Source organism: Ascidiella aspersa, chromosome 4 (genome assembly GCF_963924565.1).
Source record: "Ascidiella aspersa chromosome 4, kaAscAspe10.2, whole genome shotgun sequence".
In the NCBI taxonomy this organism is placed as follows: Eukaryota; Metazoa; Chordata; class Ascidiacea; order Phlebobranchia; family Ascidiidae; genus Ascidiella; species Ascidiella aspersa.
In genome coordinates, this window is record NC_139450.1 from 6,123,361 (window position 1) to 6,138,668 (window position 15,308).

Here is a 15,308-nt window from a genome sequence, read left to right on the forward strand (position 1 = left end):
AAAATTACTAGTGACGTACATTAACTTTTCGAAACGCGACATTCGACCAACAAACTGAAGAAAGTCATCGACGTCACCACTTCAAGCATCCGAACGAATATCGATGAGTAAACACTGGGCGACAAAATTGCAACTAAACAAACCAAATCGTCGTGGTGTGTTTTTTTAGGACAAACCATGAGCCACTCAACACGAAATCGCAATGTTAAACGATTAAAATACACCGAAGAATTTGAGTGTACTTCAATTGTTGCCTTAGTGTCTCAGTATTTTTTTACTGACATCAATTGCAGCGGACTATGGGTAAGCACATCATATCCGCATTTATGTGCTGTATGCATAATCACTAATTCAAAGATGTAGAGAGAAAGAAATTTCACGACTTTGGTATTGCATTAACCCAACTTAAATTTTAGCAGGCCGATAAATATTTGTGCCTTTGTAGAGTGAACTCTCTGGCCTTTCAAACATATCCCTGTCCGGTGAATCAATTGATCTTGTACTATTCGCCAAGTCTACCGTAGTTTTTCAAATATTTTAATGAATGGATAAGTGGCTAAACAATTTTTTAACTTGTGTTCCACTAAGAAAACAACAAAACACGAATGGCACTTCCCAAACTTATAATTCAAAATCAAACATTATTTCTAAAGGGAAACTATTATAAATGTAAAAGTTGATGCATAAATCAAATACATTTTATATTTTTATGAGTAGGCCTATGTACATCTTGTTGAAACATGCTTTGGATTGGTTAAATACCGTAGGATCGTATAAGTGGGTGTGTAATTTGCACGCATTAAACACTTTTTCACAGTCTATATCAGATACAAAATAAAGCAAATTATGATAGGAGTTCTACAAATCACTTCACCTAAAAAGCTTTATAAATCACTAAATGCACCAAAATGTCAAATAAGCCATATTTTCAAACGCGATATACTTCTACCAAGTCAAATAGGATGATCAGTATCCCCACTTTAATTATGTAAACAAATATCTCGAGTAAACACTGAACGGAACAAGTACAACTAATCATACCAAAATGACAAGGTGTGTTTTTTGCTCAAACCATAAGAGCCTTTGCAGTCAGCGACCTTTGAAAAAACACTCAATACGCAAACACAAAGTAAAACGGTTTAAATTTATGTACATTGGAGAACTCGAGTGTACTTTATCTGTTTGCCGCAACTCAATATTTTCATTTTAACGAACATCATTTGATTAATATCTGACGACGCGGGAAATCAGGCGATATCCGTATTGACTTGATGTTTGCATAGTAACTAATGAGAGATGTAGAGTGACGATAATGCACGATATTGCTATTGCAACAACCAAACCTAAGGTTTTGCAGTTGGTTGAATAAACAAGTTTGTCTTTGTAGACCGATCATCAGACTCTCAGAAGTTACTTAATGCGAAAGAGGTAGGCCTACTCAACTCGAAAAATGTGATGTTAACCGCTTTAAAACTTTGAACAACAAGTGTACTTCATTCGTCGTCGGTGTTACCGAATATTTTTGTTCTTACAACATCATTGAATCAACTTTGTACATGGCGGGAAAACAGATCATATCCGCATTGTGCATCCTGTTTGTATAATCGGGACTCAACATGATTGCAGTAACTTTTTTGCGATGCGGAAAAACAGATCATATCCGTATTGTGTATCCTGTTTGTATAATCGGGACTTCAACACAGGAAGAGAGACGCTAATTGCACGATTTGTTATTGCAGCATACAAACTTAAAATCATCCAGGGAACACTTTAATATGACGTATCTCTGTAAAGTGATCTGTTATTTCAGGTGCGGAGAGTCGTTCAGTGTCGTTCACGAGACGAGTTGTTCCTGCTTGTGGCCACGTGCAATGAACAAGCAAAACATTCAAGTGTCATTAACGATAATATGGATTTGTGATTTTTGGAAGATTAAAGGATCTTGTTTACCGCCATGGAAGTCTATAAAAGTCCAGCAGCGATCAATGCAAATCATTCAGCTCTACCCAAGGAAGAGATTCAATTGGAAGAGAAACAAAGATGAAGATTCTGCTAGTTCTTCTGGCGTGCATTGCCGTAAGTTGTTGCCATTTCTTTAGGAGTATTTTCTATATTTTATAGACCTATAGCTTACGATTGTGGACAATATTTGTTGCAGGCCTCAAATGCATTTTGCACCTACTCCTACTCCTACTCCTACTACTACAGAAGGCAGTTCTGTGTTCAACCCGCACCACAGACCTTCTGCTTCAACATCTATTTCAACAGAGCCTGGTGTTCCTCCAAGTTCTACGCTCCCATCCTCAAGTACTACCCAGGAGATGACTGCGGCAAAGATGGTTGGCAAGGTACAAAATGGCCATGCTTTAGGTTAAAATGTAAAAAGAATAACATATATCAAAACCTAATTATCAATCTCAACTTGTTACAGGGTAGACAACAGTTAAATTTCCCTAAGTAAAGATATTACCCGTTTTCATTTGCAGAACGCACCATCGCCGAAGTTGAAACTGAAATGAGCAATTTGCTCAAAGAAAGTCTTGCCACCATTGTCAGCGAAATGACCACAAAGAAGAACGCGTGGATTGCAGACGTTGAGAAGGTTATTGCTGACTACAAGACCGACTTCGCCACATACATCAACAGATACTACGAGTACTATATCTCGTAAGTAGTTCAAACAAATTGGTTTTGTGAACAATAACAGTACCTAGAGTAGTAGATTATTAATATTTGTAGATCGGTATATAGATGTTTGTGTAGCGATCACTGGTAATTTGATTTCATGTTGGTGTGCAACAAATTTTTCCACTGGGTCCCTCGTAATAGTGTTATTCAATTCCAATCATTTTTGACTTTCTAGAAATGCCAGCACTGACGAAGAGAAGGCCGAACTCGAAGCTAAAAGAGACGCCAGGATTGCCAAATACAACGACGATCTTGACAACAGTAAAGCAGAGGCTTTGAAGAGCTACAACACCGCGATGGAAGCAAAGATCCAGTCTATTACTGATTACCACACCAAGCTCCTTGAGAAGTATATTAATTTGATGTGGTTTTAATTATTGTAAAATCTTATATTTCTAACTTTATGTTATTATATTGCTGATGCTACGAATCAAAAAAAAACTTCAACACATATTTATTTTATAGTGCTGTAAAATGTCTGACAACCAGACAACAAAAAATCAAAGAATACACCGAGCAGTTGACTACCAAAATGACCGAATACGTTGAAAAATACTACAAGTATCTTTTGGCGGTCCTCAAGGTTCGTGAAGACCGTTACAGGAAGACACTTGAAGTTGTTCATGGTAAATTGAGATCGCAAATGCCTAATCTTTAAATAGAATTAATTCTTAGACGATCATATTTTTGCTAGGGGACTACGCCGAAGGTTTCAAGGATAAAATCGATGCCGTCATCCAGTCGTTCCACGACCAAGAATGTATTCTGATCAAGACCAAATCTTTGGAATATTTGGCCAAACTTTTGATCACCAAAGCCAAGCTGGTTTCCTACTACACATGTTCCTACCGCTGCTACCTCACCAACGGCTGTCTTCAATTCTACAAACGTAGCTACTACAACACTTGGTAAATATATTAAATGAAATTTCCAATTGTTTGTTTCAATTTCTTGGATTTCGATATATCTACTTAAAAATAACAGTAAAAAACATGTTTTGATTTACCAGAATAAAAATTATGTTTACAAAGGCTCGATTAATATTATAGCAATAAACCTACTAACTCGTAAAATGTGACAGAACATTTTACTTTTTAGCCGTTCTTTGGGATGTTGGTGGAGCTACACCAGGTGCTCTTACAAAATATATGGTTGCTTGTCCGGTTACTCCTACTGCTGGCGTGGCATCAGCTACAAGGGATTGAAGACATGTGACGTTGGTAAGATATAGTTAGTAGTTATATGTCATGGACAAGATTTATAACGTAACGCAGATTTTCGCGCTTTATGTTAACTGTAGTTGCACAGTCGTACTGAAAAAATAGAACGATTTTTTGGCTTAATTAAGTGGTGACGTTATTACGTAACTCATTAGATCATATGTAAAAAACAATGATACAGCAAAGATAAAAAGTTTTCCGTGTCTACAAGTGTTTTTTTTAACAGGAACCATTAACAAGAGCGTGGAGGACATCAAAGCAGAACTTGAGGCTCAACTTTCAAAGGCTGTAGGAGAATATACGACAAAATTCAATGAATGGAAGGCGAAGTGGGCTCAATACCACGTCGATTACATTAAGGCATACAAAGAAATCATCGAGGCAAGACACGCCAACATCATCAAGTCAAAGACTGCTTACTACGTTTGCTTGTAAGATAAAAATCTTGGTCAATTTCGATTTAAAAAAAATATAACATTTCATAAGAAAACACTCAAAATATTAGTAACCTATGTCAATATTTACGTTATTCTAAAACATCGCATTTCTATACTCTAAATTTTTGTGTTGCGTTTCAGAAACAACAGTACTGAACTGACTGATGAACAAAAGGCAGCAATCGCAGCCCTTACCCAGGAACTGAAGGAAAAAATGGAAACAGCAATTGCTGAGTACACTGCAAAATTGTTGGCTAGTCTCCTCGAATGCGCCGCAAAGTTCGCCAAGAGCATTGCAGATTACACAACTAAGGTGAACGAAATGATCAAGAGCATCACCGACAAGTACACCGAATGCTTGGCCACTCGCATTACGAAGATTGCTGATTACAAGAAGAAACTTGAAGATAGCCGCGACAAACAAAGATCAGCTTTGTTGGATTCTTTGGTCAAGGTTCGCAAAAAACATATATTGACAAAAATCTTAATTTGTGTTATATTATTAGACAATTAACTAATTACCATATTTGTAATATTGTGATCTAAACTATTGTGTGCTTGCAGACCAAGAATGCTTTCTGGAAGACATACGTTGCAATGTATGAGTTCCATCACGGCGAAACCCTTCCCGATTCGGTCAACGTGCTTGGTAATGCTTATGCTGATAAGCTGGTGATCTATTGCAACTCGATCCTTGCTGAGTTCGATGCCCACTGGACAGACGTCCTCGACAAGTTGGTGCTTCACTACACTTGCTGCGCCAAGTGCTACGTGGGAAGATTCTGTATGCCGAGATTCTGCTACGGAAGCTACTTCAGCTGGAAATTCACACTTCCTTGTGTTAACTCCTACAGCTACTGTTACACCAGATATGTGTAAGTTGTTTTGTTTAAATTACACAATTTTTTGCTTTAAAACAACAATCAAAAACTAATTTGTAGTAAAAACAAATATATCTTTTAACGCGTAATATTGTCGCAGAATAATTTATTTCGAACTTATTGCACTGTTTGCATGTGACGTAATGTAACTTTTAAAATTGGTTGCTACATTTGATATTTCTTATTTTGTTTTGCAGACGCACCTGCAGTTACCGTGTCAGGTATTGCAGCGGATACTACAGATACTGCGCCTAACCTTGAAATCAAGAAAAGTAGCGCATTCCGAATGCCCGTAGTAATATAAAAAAAAAATTCATCCAGAAAATACTTGTGTGTTGTTTTAGTTTGCTTCGTTACGCGAAGATTTATCTGAAATATTATTGGTTTTTGTCTGAAACAATTCTCCAGAAATAAAGTATTTTAAAGGGTAAAATGAATGTCTTGCCAAATTTTGAGCACTTGGTGGCCAAGATTAAACAACAAGATACTCTTAGGGTCAATCGACAAATACCTTAAACGAACTTTGGCAAACCGCAATCCTCTGGTCTCTAAAATGTTTACGCTGCCGGTGAAAAACAATTAATTTTAATTTAAATCAAAAAATACATTCTTGGTTTATTCTATGAGACCAATGACACTTCATATTTACCGTATTTACAAACAGGAAGTTTCGTAAAATAAACAGAAAATTAAAGAATTTCATAACATATAACATATTTAAAGACAGACATATTTGATAACAATGTAAATAAGGTTAATTTTTACGGTCCGCTTAATACATGAACATTTTTCTCTAAAAAACGTAAATGGATTAAAACCCAGTCAATTCATTTGCACAACATGGTAAATTCAAGTAGAGTGATTTTGAATAAATAGCAAGTCTCAATCCAAGTAATTTGCTGTGCAAGTGATAATTATTAAACTTTTAAACCTTATGGGAATTTTACATTGTGATCAACATTTTAAAACACAAACACAAAAACAAAACAAATAGCAAGTCAACATTTTCACATTTCAGAATTGGCTAAAATAACCCAATTTTATTGAAAAGTATTCAACAAAAGATCTTAACATACGTGAAGGTATTTGTCTAAATAACTTTGATCAAATCATGTCAACACAGTGACTTAAGTGCAATTAGGTCAAGTCATTAGTTTGCTTTATTCGCCAGGACTTTTTAGTTGCGAAGAGTAGGTGACACCGGATATAAAAGTATTTGGTTTGTAATCCACGTTTATTAGACGAATTTAAAATCAGTTTTCGCATAAAACCAGAAAAGTTTACACGACTAAAGCAAATGTTTTAAGGTTTCAAACGAATTTAGCAGGAAATTATTCGGCATTATTTTCGCCAGTGCTTTTCAGATTTTTCAATCGCCGAGTACTTTTAATTTCCTAATCTAGCGCCGGCTTTAAAGTTTTACAGGGACAAGCAAAATGTTTTTATTTGTCTAATTTTCTGTACGCATTTGCAAAATCTGTACAACAAATTCAATCAACACGATGATAAACCAAAGCTTCTGAACTGGCAATGCTGCGCGATGTTCAGGTTCAGTATGGCGTTGTGTCCCCGGCAAACCCTTCATACTTCCCTGATGTGCTAATGTTATGGTCCTTGGTTTTTAATCCATGTTTTGTTTTTTTAACGAATTTCAAATTAGGTTTCGCAAAAACTAAGAAAGTTTACAAAGCTACAACAAACGTTTTAAGGGTTCAAACGAATTGAGCAGGAAGTTTGTCGGCATTATTTTCGCCAGTGCTTCTCACAATTATCAGTCGCCAATTCCTTTTAATTTCCTAAACTAGCACCGACTTGAAGTTTTTACAAAGACAAGCAAAATGTTTTTATTTGTCTGATTTTCCGTGCGCATTTGTTAACGACAAGGTAATATAGGCCTACTCGCCAGCCCTAAAACACTTTGAACGAGTAACAGTTTATGCAAACCCTGGCTTAAATATTAGTGTCAATAACAATATTTGGTAACACAATATGTGCTAAACTGTTTGGTAACATTTCAATATTATAGAATGAAAAGTAGATGTAAAATCTGTGATGGAAGACCAGTTGATCACCAATATAACTTATCGCTTGAGTTAAAACAAACCACACACAGTTAGCATAAAAAATTACTAGTGACGTACATTAACTTTTCGAAACGCGACATTCGACCAACAAACTGAAGAAAGTCATCGACGTCACCACTTCAAGCATCCGAACGAATATCGATGAGTAAACACTGGGCGACAAAATTGCAACTAAACAAACCAAATCGTCGTGGTGTGTTTTTTTAGGACAAACCATGAGCCACTCAACACGAAATCGCAATGTTAAACGATTAAAATACACCGAAGAATTTGAGTGTACTTCAATTGTTGCCTTAGTGTCTCAGTATTTTTTTACTGACATCAATTGCAGCGGACTATGGGTAAGCACATCATATCCGCATTTATGTGCTGTATGCATAATCACTAATTCAAAGATGTAGAGAAAAAGAAATTGCACGACTTTGGTATTGCATTAACCCAACTTAAATTTTAGCAGGCCGATAAATATTTGTGCCTTTGTAGAGTGAACTCTCTGGCCTTTCAAACACATCCCTGTCGGGTGAATCAATTGATCTTGTACTATTCGCCAAGTCTACCGTAGTTTTTCAAATATTTTAATGAATGGATAAGTGGCTGAACAATTTTTTAACTTGTGTTCCACTAAGAAAACAACAAAACACGAATGGCACTTCCCAAACTTATAATTCAAAATCAAACATTATTTCTAAAGGGAAACTATTATAAATGTAAAAGTTGATGCATAAATCAAATACATTTTATATTTTTATGAGTAGGCCTATGTACATCTTGTTGAAACATGCTTTGGATTGGTTAAATACCGTAGGATTGTATAAGTGGGTGTGTAATTTGCACGCATTAAACACTTTTTCACAGTCTATATCAGATACAAAATAAAGCAAATTATGATAGGAGTTCTACAAATCACTTCACCTAAAAAGCTTTATAAATCACTAAATGCACCAAAATGTCAAATAAGCCATATTTTCAAACGCGATATACTTCTACCAAGTCAAATAGGATGATCAGTATCCCCACTTTAATTATGTAAACAAATATCTCGAGTAAACACTGAACGGAACAAGTACAACTAATCATACCAAAATGACAAGGTGTGTTTTTTGCTCAAACCATAAGAGCCTTTGCAGTCAGCGACCTTTGAAAAAACACTCAATACGCAAACACAAAGTAAAACGGTTTAAATTTATGTACATTGGAGAACTCGAGTGTACTTTATCTGTTTGCCGCAACTCAATATTTTCATTTTAACGAACATCATTTGATTAATATCTGACGACGCGGGAAATCAGGCGATATCCGTATTGACTTGATGTTTGCATAGTAACTAATGAGAGATGTAGAGTGACGATAATGCACGATATTGCTATTGCAACAACCAAACCTAAGGTTTTGCAGTTGGTTGAATAAACAAGTTTGTCTTTGTAGACCGATCATCAGACTCTCAGAAGTTACTTAATGCGAAAGAGGTAGGCCTACTCAACTCGAAAAATGTGATGTTAACCGCTTTAAAACTTTGAACAACAAGTGTACTTCATTCGTCGTCGGTGTTACCGAATATTTTTTTTCTTACAACATCATTGAATCAACTTTGTACATGGCGGGAAAACAGATCATATCCGCATTGTGCATCCTGTTTGTATAATCGGGACTCAACATGATTGCAGTAACTTTTTTGCGATGCGGAAAAACAGATCATATCCGTATTGCGTATCCTGTTTGTATAATCGGGACTTCAACACAGGACGAGAGACGCTAATTGCACGATTTGTTATTGCAGCATACAAACTTAAAATCATCCAGGGAACACTTTAATATGACGTATCTCTGTAAAGTGATCTGTTATTTCAGGTGCGGAGAGTCGTTCAGTGTCGTTCACGAGACGAGTTGTTCCTGCTTGTGGCCACGTGCAATGAACAAGCAAAACATTCAAGTGTCATTAACGATAATATGGATTTGTGATTTTTGCAAGATTAAAGGATCTTGTTTACCGCCATGGAAGTCTATAAAAGTCCAGCAGCGATCAATGCAAATCATTCAGCTCTACCCAAGGAAGAGATTCAATTGGAAGAGAAACAAAGATGAAGATTCTGCTAGTTCTTCTGGCGTGCATTGCCGTAAGTTGTTGCCATTTCTTTAGGAGTATTTTCTATATTTTATAGACCTATAGCTTACGATTGTGGACAATATTTGTTGCAGGCCTCAAATGCATTTTGCACCTACTCCTACTCCTACTACTACAGAAGGCAGTTCTGTGTTCAACCCGCACCACAGACCTTCTGCTTCAACATCTATTTCAACAGAGCCTGGTGTTCCTCCAAGTTCTACGCTCCCATCCTCAAGTACTACCCAGGAGATGACTGCGGCAAAGATGGTTGGCAAGGTACAAAATGGCCATGCTTTAGGTTAAAATGTAAAAAGAATAACATATATCAAAACCTAATTATCAATCTCAACTTGTGTTGTTGCAGGGTAGACAACAGTTAAATTTCCCTAAGTAAAGATATTACCCGTTTTCATTTGCAGAACGCACAATCGCCGAAGTTGAAACTGAAATGAGCAATTTGCTCAAAGAAAGTCTTGCCACCATTGTCAGCGAAATGACCACAAAGAAGAACGAGTGGATCGCAGACGTTGAGAAGGTTATTGCTGACTACAAGACCGACTTCGCCACATACATCAACAGATACTACGAGTACTATATCTCGTAAGTAGTTCAAACAAATTGGTTTTGTGAACAATAACAGTACCTAGAGTAGTAGATTATTAATATTTGTAGATCGGTATATAGATGTTTGTGTAGCGATCACTGGTAATTTGATTTCATGTTGGTGTGCAACAAATTTTTCCACTGGGTCCCTCGTAATAGTGTTATTCAATTCCAATCATTTTTGACTTTCTAGAAATGCCAGCACTGACGAAGAGAAGGCCGAACTCGAAGCTAAAAGAGACGCCAGGATTGCCAAATACAACGACGATCTTGACAACAGTAAAGCAGAGGCTTTGAAGAGCTACAACACCGCGATGGAAGCAAAGATCCAGTCTATTACTGATTACCACACCAAGCTCCTTGAGAAGTATATTAATTTGATGTGGTTTTAATTATTGTAAAATCTTATATTTCTAACTTTATGTTATTATATTGCTGATGCTACGAATCAAAAAAAAACTTCAACACATATTTATTTTATAGTGCTGTAAAATGTCTGACAACCAGACAACAAAAAATCAAAGAATACACCGAGCAGTTGACTACCAAAATGACCGAATACGTTGAAAAATACTACAAGTATCTTTTGGCGGTCCTCAAGGTTCGTGAAGACCGTTACAGGAAGACACTTGAAGTTGTTCATGGTAAATTGAGATCGCAAATGCCTAATCTTTAAATAGAATTAATTCTTAGACGATCATATTTTTGCTAGGGGACTACGCCGAAGGTTTCAAGGATAAAATCGATGCCGTCATCCAGTCGTTCCACGACCAAGAATGTATTCTGATCAAGACCAAATCTTTGGAATATTTGGCCAAACTTTTGATCACCAAAGCCAAGCTGGTTTCCTACTACACATGTTCCTACCGCTGCTACCTCACCAACGGCTGTCTTCAATTCTACAAACGTAGCTACTACAACACTTGGTAAATATATTAAATGAAATTTCCAATTGTTTGTTTCAATTTCTTGGATTTCGATATATCTACTTAAAAATAACAGTAAAAAACATGTTTTGATTTACCAGAATAAAAATTATGTTTACAAAGGCTCGATTAATATTATAGCAATAAACCTACTAACTCGTAAAATGTGACAGAACATTTTACTTTTTAGCCGTTCTTTGGGATGTTGGTGGAGCTACACCAGGTGCTCTTACAAAATATATGGTTGCTTGTCCGGTTACTCCTACTGCTGGCGTGGCATCAGCTACAAGGGATTGAAGACATGTGACGTTGGTAAGATATAGTTAGTAGTTATATGTCATGGACAAGATTTATAACGTAACGCAGATTTTCGCGCTTTATGTTAACTGTAGTTGCACAGTCGTACTGAAAAAATAGAACGATTTTTTGGCTTAATTAAGTGGTGACGTTATTACGTAACTCATTAGATCATATGTAAAAAACAATGATACAGCAAAGATAAAAAGTTTTCCGTGTCTACAAGTGTTTTTTTTAACAGGAACCATTAACAAGAGCGTGGAGGACATCAAAGCAGAACTTGAGGCTCAACTTTCAAAGGCTGTAGGAGAATATACGACAAAATTCAATGAATGGAAGGCGAAGTGGGCTCAATACCACGTCGATTACATTAAGGCATACAAAGAAATCATCGAGGCAAGACACGCCAACATCATCAAGTCAAAGACTGCTTACTACGTTTGCTTGTAAGATAAAAATCTTGGTCAATTTCGATTAAAAAAAAATATAACATTTCATAAGAAAACACTCAAAATATTAGTAACCTATGTCAATATTTACGTTATTCTAAAACATCGCATTTCTATACTCTAAATTTTTGTGTTGCGTTTCAGAAACAACAGTACTGAACTGACTGATGAACAAAAGGCAGCAATCGCAGCCCTTACCCAGGAACTGAAGGAAAAAATGGAAACAGCAATTGCTGAGTACACTGCAAAATTGTTGGCTAGTCTCCTCGAATGCGCCGCAAAGTTCGCCAAGAGCATTGCAGATTACACAACTAAGGTGAACGAAATGATCAAGAGCATCACCGACAAGTACATCGAATGCTTGGCCACTCGCATTACGAAGATTGCTGATTACAAGAAGAAACTTGAAGATAGCCGCGACAAACAAAGATCAGCTTTGTTGGATTCTTTGGTCAAGGTTCGCAAAAAACATATATTGACAAAAATCTTAATTTGTGTTATATTATTAGACAATTAACTAATTACCATATTGGTAATATTGTGATCTAAACTATTGTGTGCTTGCAGACCAAGAATGCTTTCTGGAAGACATACGTTGCAATGTATGAGTTCCATCACGGCGAAACCCTTCCCGATTCTGTCAACGTGCTTGGTAATGCTTATGCTGATAAGCTGGTGATCTATTGCAACTCGATCCTTGCTGAGTTCGATGCCCACTGGACAGACGTCCTCGACAAGTTGGTGCTTCACTACACTTGCTGCGCCAAGTGCTACGTGGGAAGATTCTGTATGCCGAGATTCTGCTACGGAAGCTACTTCAGCTGGAAATTCACACTTCCTTGTGTTAACTCCTACAGCTACTGTTACACCAGATATGTGTAAGTTGTTTTGTTTAAATTACACAATTTTTTGCTTTAAAACAACAATCAAAAACTAATTTATAGTAAAAACAAATATATCTTTTAACGCGTAATATTGTCGCAGAATAATTTATTTCGAACTTATTGCACTGTTTGCATGTGACGTAATGTAACTTTTAAAATTGGTTGCTACATTTGATATTTCTTATTTTGTTTTGCAGACGCACCTGCAGTTACCGTGTCAGGTATTGCAGCGGATACTACAGATACTGCGCCTAACCTTGAAATCAAGAAAAGTAGCGCATTCCGAATGCCCGTAGTAATATAAAAAATAAATTCATCCAGAAAATACTTGTGTGTTGTTTTAGTTTGCTTCGTTACGCGAAGATTTATCTGAAATATTATTGGTTTTTGTCTGAAACAATTCTCCAGAAATAAAGTATTTTAAAGGGTAAAATGAATGTCTTGCCAAATTTTGAGCACTTGGTGGCCAAGATTAAACAACAAGATACTCTTAGGGTCAATCGACAAATACCTTAAACGAACTTTGGCAAACCGCAATCCTCTGGTCTCTAAAATGTTTACGCTGCCGGTGAAAAACAATTAATTTTAATTTAAATCAAAAAATACATTCTTGGTTTATTCTATAAGACCAATGACACTTCATATTTACCGTATTTACAAACAGGAAGTTTCGTAAAATAAACAGAAAATTAAAGAATTTCATAACATATAACATATTTAAAGACAGACATATTTGATAACAATGTAAATAAGGTTAATTTTTACGGTCCGCTTAATACATGAAAATTTTTCTCTAAAAAACGTAAATGGATTAAAACCCAGTCAATTCATTTGCACAACATGGTAAATTCAAGTAGAGTGATTTTGAATAAATAGCAAGTCTCAATCCAAGTAATTTGCTGTGCAAGTGATAAAAATTATTAAACTTTTAAACCTTATGGGAATTTTACATTGTGATCAACATTTTAAAACACAAACACAAAAACAAAACAAATAGCAAGTCAACATTTTCACATTTCAGAATTGGCTAAAATAACCCAATTTTATTGAAAAGTATTCAACAAAAGATCTTAACATACGTGAAGGTATTTGTCTAAATAACTTTGATCAAATCATGTCAACACAGTGACTTAAGTGCAATTAGGTCAAGTCATTAGTTTGCTTTATTCGCCAGGACTTTTTAGTTGCGAAGAGTAGGTGACACCGGATATAAAAGTATTTGGTTTGTAATCCACGTTTATTAGACGAATTTAAAATCAGTTTTCGCATAAAACCAGAAAAGTTTACACGACTAAAGCAAATGTTTTAAGGTTTCAAACGAATTTAGCAGGAAATTATTCGGCATTATTTTCGCCAGTGCTTTTCAGATTTTTCAATCGCCGAGTACTTTTAATTTCCTAATCTAGCGCCGGCTTTAAAGTTTTACAGGGACAAGCAAAATGTTTTTATTTGTCTAATTTTCTGTACGCATTTGCAAAATCTGTACAACAAATTCAATCAACACGATGATAAACCAAAGCTTCTGAACTGGCAATGCTGCGCGATGTTCAGGTTCAGTATGGCGTTGTGTCCCCGGCAAACCCTTCATACTTCCCTGATGTGCTAATGTTATGGTCCTTGGTTTTTAATCCATGTTTTGTTTTTTTAACGAATTTCAAATTAGGTTTCGCAAAAACTAAGAAAGTTTACAAAGCTACAACAAACGTTTTAAGGGTTCAAACGAATTGAGCAGGAAGTTTGTCGGCATTATTTTCGCCAGTGCTTCTCACAATTATCAGTCGCCAATTCCTTTTAATTTCCTAAACTAGCACCGACTTGAAGGTTTTACAAAGACAAGCAAAATGTTTTTATTTGTCTGATTTTCCGTGCGCATTTGTTAACGACAAGGTAATATAGGCCTACTCGCCAGCCCTAAAACACTTTGAACGAGTAACAGTTTATGCAAACCCTGGCTTAAATATTAGTGTCAATAACAATATTTGGTAACACAATATGTGCTAAACTGTTTGGTAACATTTCAATATTATAGAATGAAAAGTAGATGTAAAATCTGTGATGGAAGACCAGTTGATCACCAATATAACTTATCGCTTGAGTTAAAACAAACCACACACAATTAGCATAAAAAATTACTAGTGACGTACATTAACTTTTCGAAACGCGACATTCGACCAACAAACTGAAGAAAGTCATCGACGTCACCACTTCAAGCATCCGAACGAATATCGATGAGTAAACACTGGGCGACAAAATTGCAACTAAACAAACCAAATCGTCGTGGTGTGTTTTTTTAGGACAAACCATGAGCCACTCAACACGAAATCGCAATGTTAAACGATTAAAATACACCGAAGAATTTGAGTGTACTTCAATTGTTGCCTTAGTGTCTCAGTATTTTTTTACTGACATCAATTGCAGCGGACTATGGGTAAGCACATCATATCCGGATTTATGTGCTGTATGCATAATCACTAATTCAAAGATGTAGAGAAAAAGAAATTGCACGACTTTGGTATTGCATTAACCCAACTTAAATTTTAGCAGGCCGATAAATATTTGTGCCTTTGTAGAGTGAACTCTCTGGCCTTTCAAACACATCCCTGTCGGGTGAATCAATTGATCTTGTACTATTCGCCAAGTCTACCGTAGTTTTTCAAATATTTTAATGAATGGATAAGTGGCTGAACAATTTTTTAACTTGTGTTCCACTAAGAAAACAACAAAACACGAATGGC

At 36.0% G+C, this 15,308-nt stretch overlaps 2 protein-coding genes across 2 annotated transcripts; both read left to right on the forward strand.

Moving 5' to 3' along the window:
• The first annotated feature begins 2,040 nt into the window (after positions 1-2,040).
• On the forward strand, positions 2,041-5,519 carry LOC146146855 (uncharacterized). Its single transcript, XM_083387130.1, has 11 exons — positions 2,041-2,076; positions 2,159-2,348; positions 2,487-2,667; positions 2,864-3,037; positions 3,154-3,314; positions 3,383-3,596; positions 3,787-3,908; positions 4,135-4,339; positions 4,487-4,799; positions 4,910-5,220; positions 5,424-5,519. The coding sequence occupies exons 1-11, from the start codon at positions 2,041-2,043 to the stop codon at positions 5,479-5,481; spliced, it is 1,965 nt and encodes a 654-aa protein (XP_083243256.1). The 3' UTR covers positions 5,482-5,519.
• Positions 5,520-9,183: 3,664 nt separating this feature from the next.
• LOC146146856 (uncharacterized) lies at positions 9,184-12,886 on the forward strand. Its single transcript, XM_083387132.1, has 11 exons — positions 9,184-9,424; positions 9,507-9,690; positions 9,834-10,014; positions 10,211-10,384; positions 10,501-10,661; positions 10,730-10,943; positions 11,134-11,255; positions 11,482-11,686; positions 11,834-12,146; positions 12,257-12,567; positions 12,771-12,886. Exons 1-11 carry the CDS (start codon positions 9,389-9,391, stop codon positions 12,826-12,828), a joined length of 1,959 nt encoding a protein of 652 aa, XP_083243258.1. The 5' UTR covers positions 9,184-9,388; the 3' UTR covers positions 12,829-12,886.
• The last annotated feature ends 2,422 nt before the right edge of the window (positions 12,887-15,308 follow it).

Coding starts and splice junctions, on each gene's coding strand:
- LOC146146855 (XM_083387130.1), top strand. CDS start 2,041: ATGAAGATTCTGCTAGTTCTTCTGGCGTGCATTGCC. Junction 3,038..3,153: donor CACACCAAGCTCCTTGAGAA/GTATATTAATTT, acceptor TTTATTTTATAG/TGCTGTAAAATGTCTGACAA. Junction 4,800..4,909: donor TGTTGGATTCTTTGGTCAAG/GTTCGCAAAAAA, acceptor GTGTGCTTGCAG/ACCAAGAATGCTTTCTGGAA.
- LOC146146856 (XM_083387132.1), top strand. CDS start 9,389: ATGAAGATTCTGCTAGTTCTTCTGGCGTGCATTGCC. Junction 9,425..9,506: donor TTCTTCTGGCGTGCATTGCC/GTAAGTTGTTGC, acceptor TATTTGTTGCAG/GCCTCAAATGCATTTTGCAC. Junction 12,568..12,770: donor TACTGTTACACCAGATATGT/GTAAGTTGTTTT, acceptor TTTGTTTTGCAG/ACGCACCTGCAGTTACCGTG.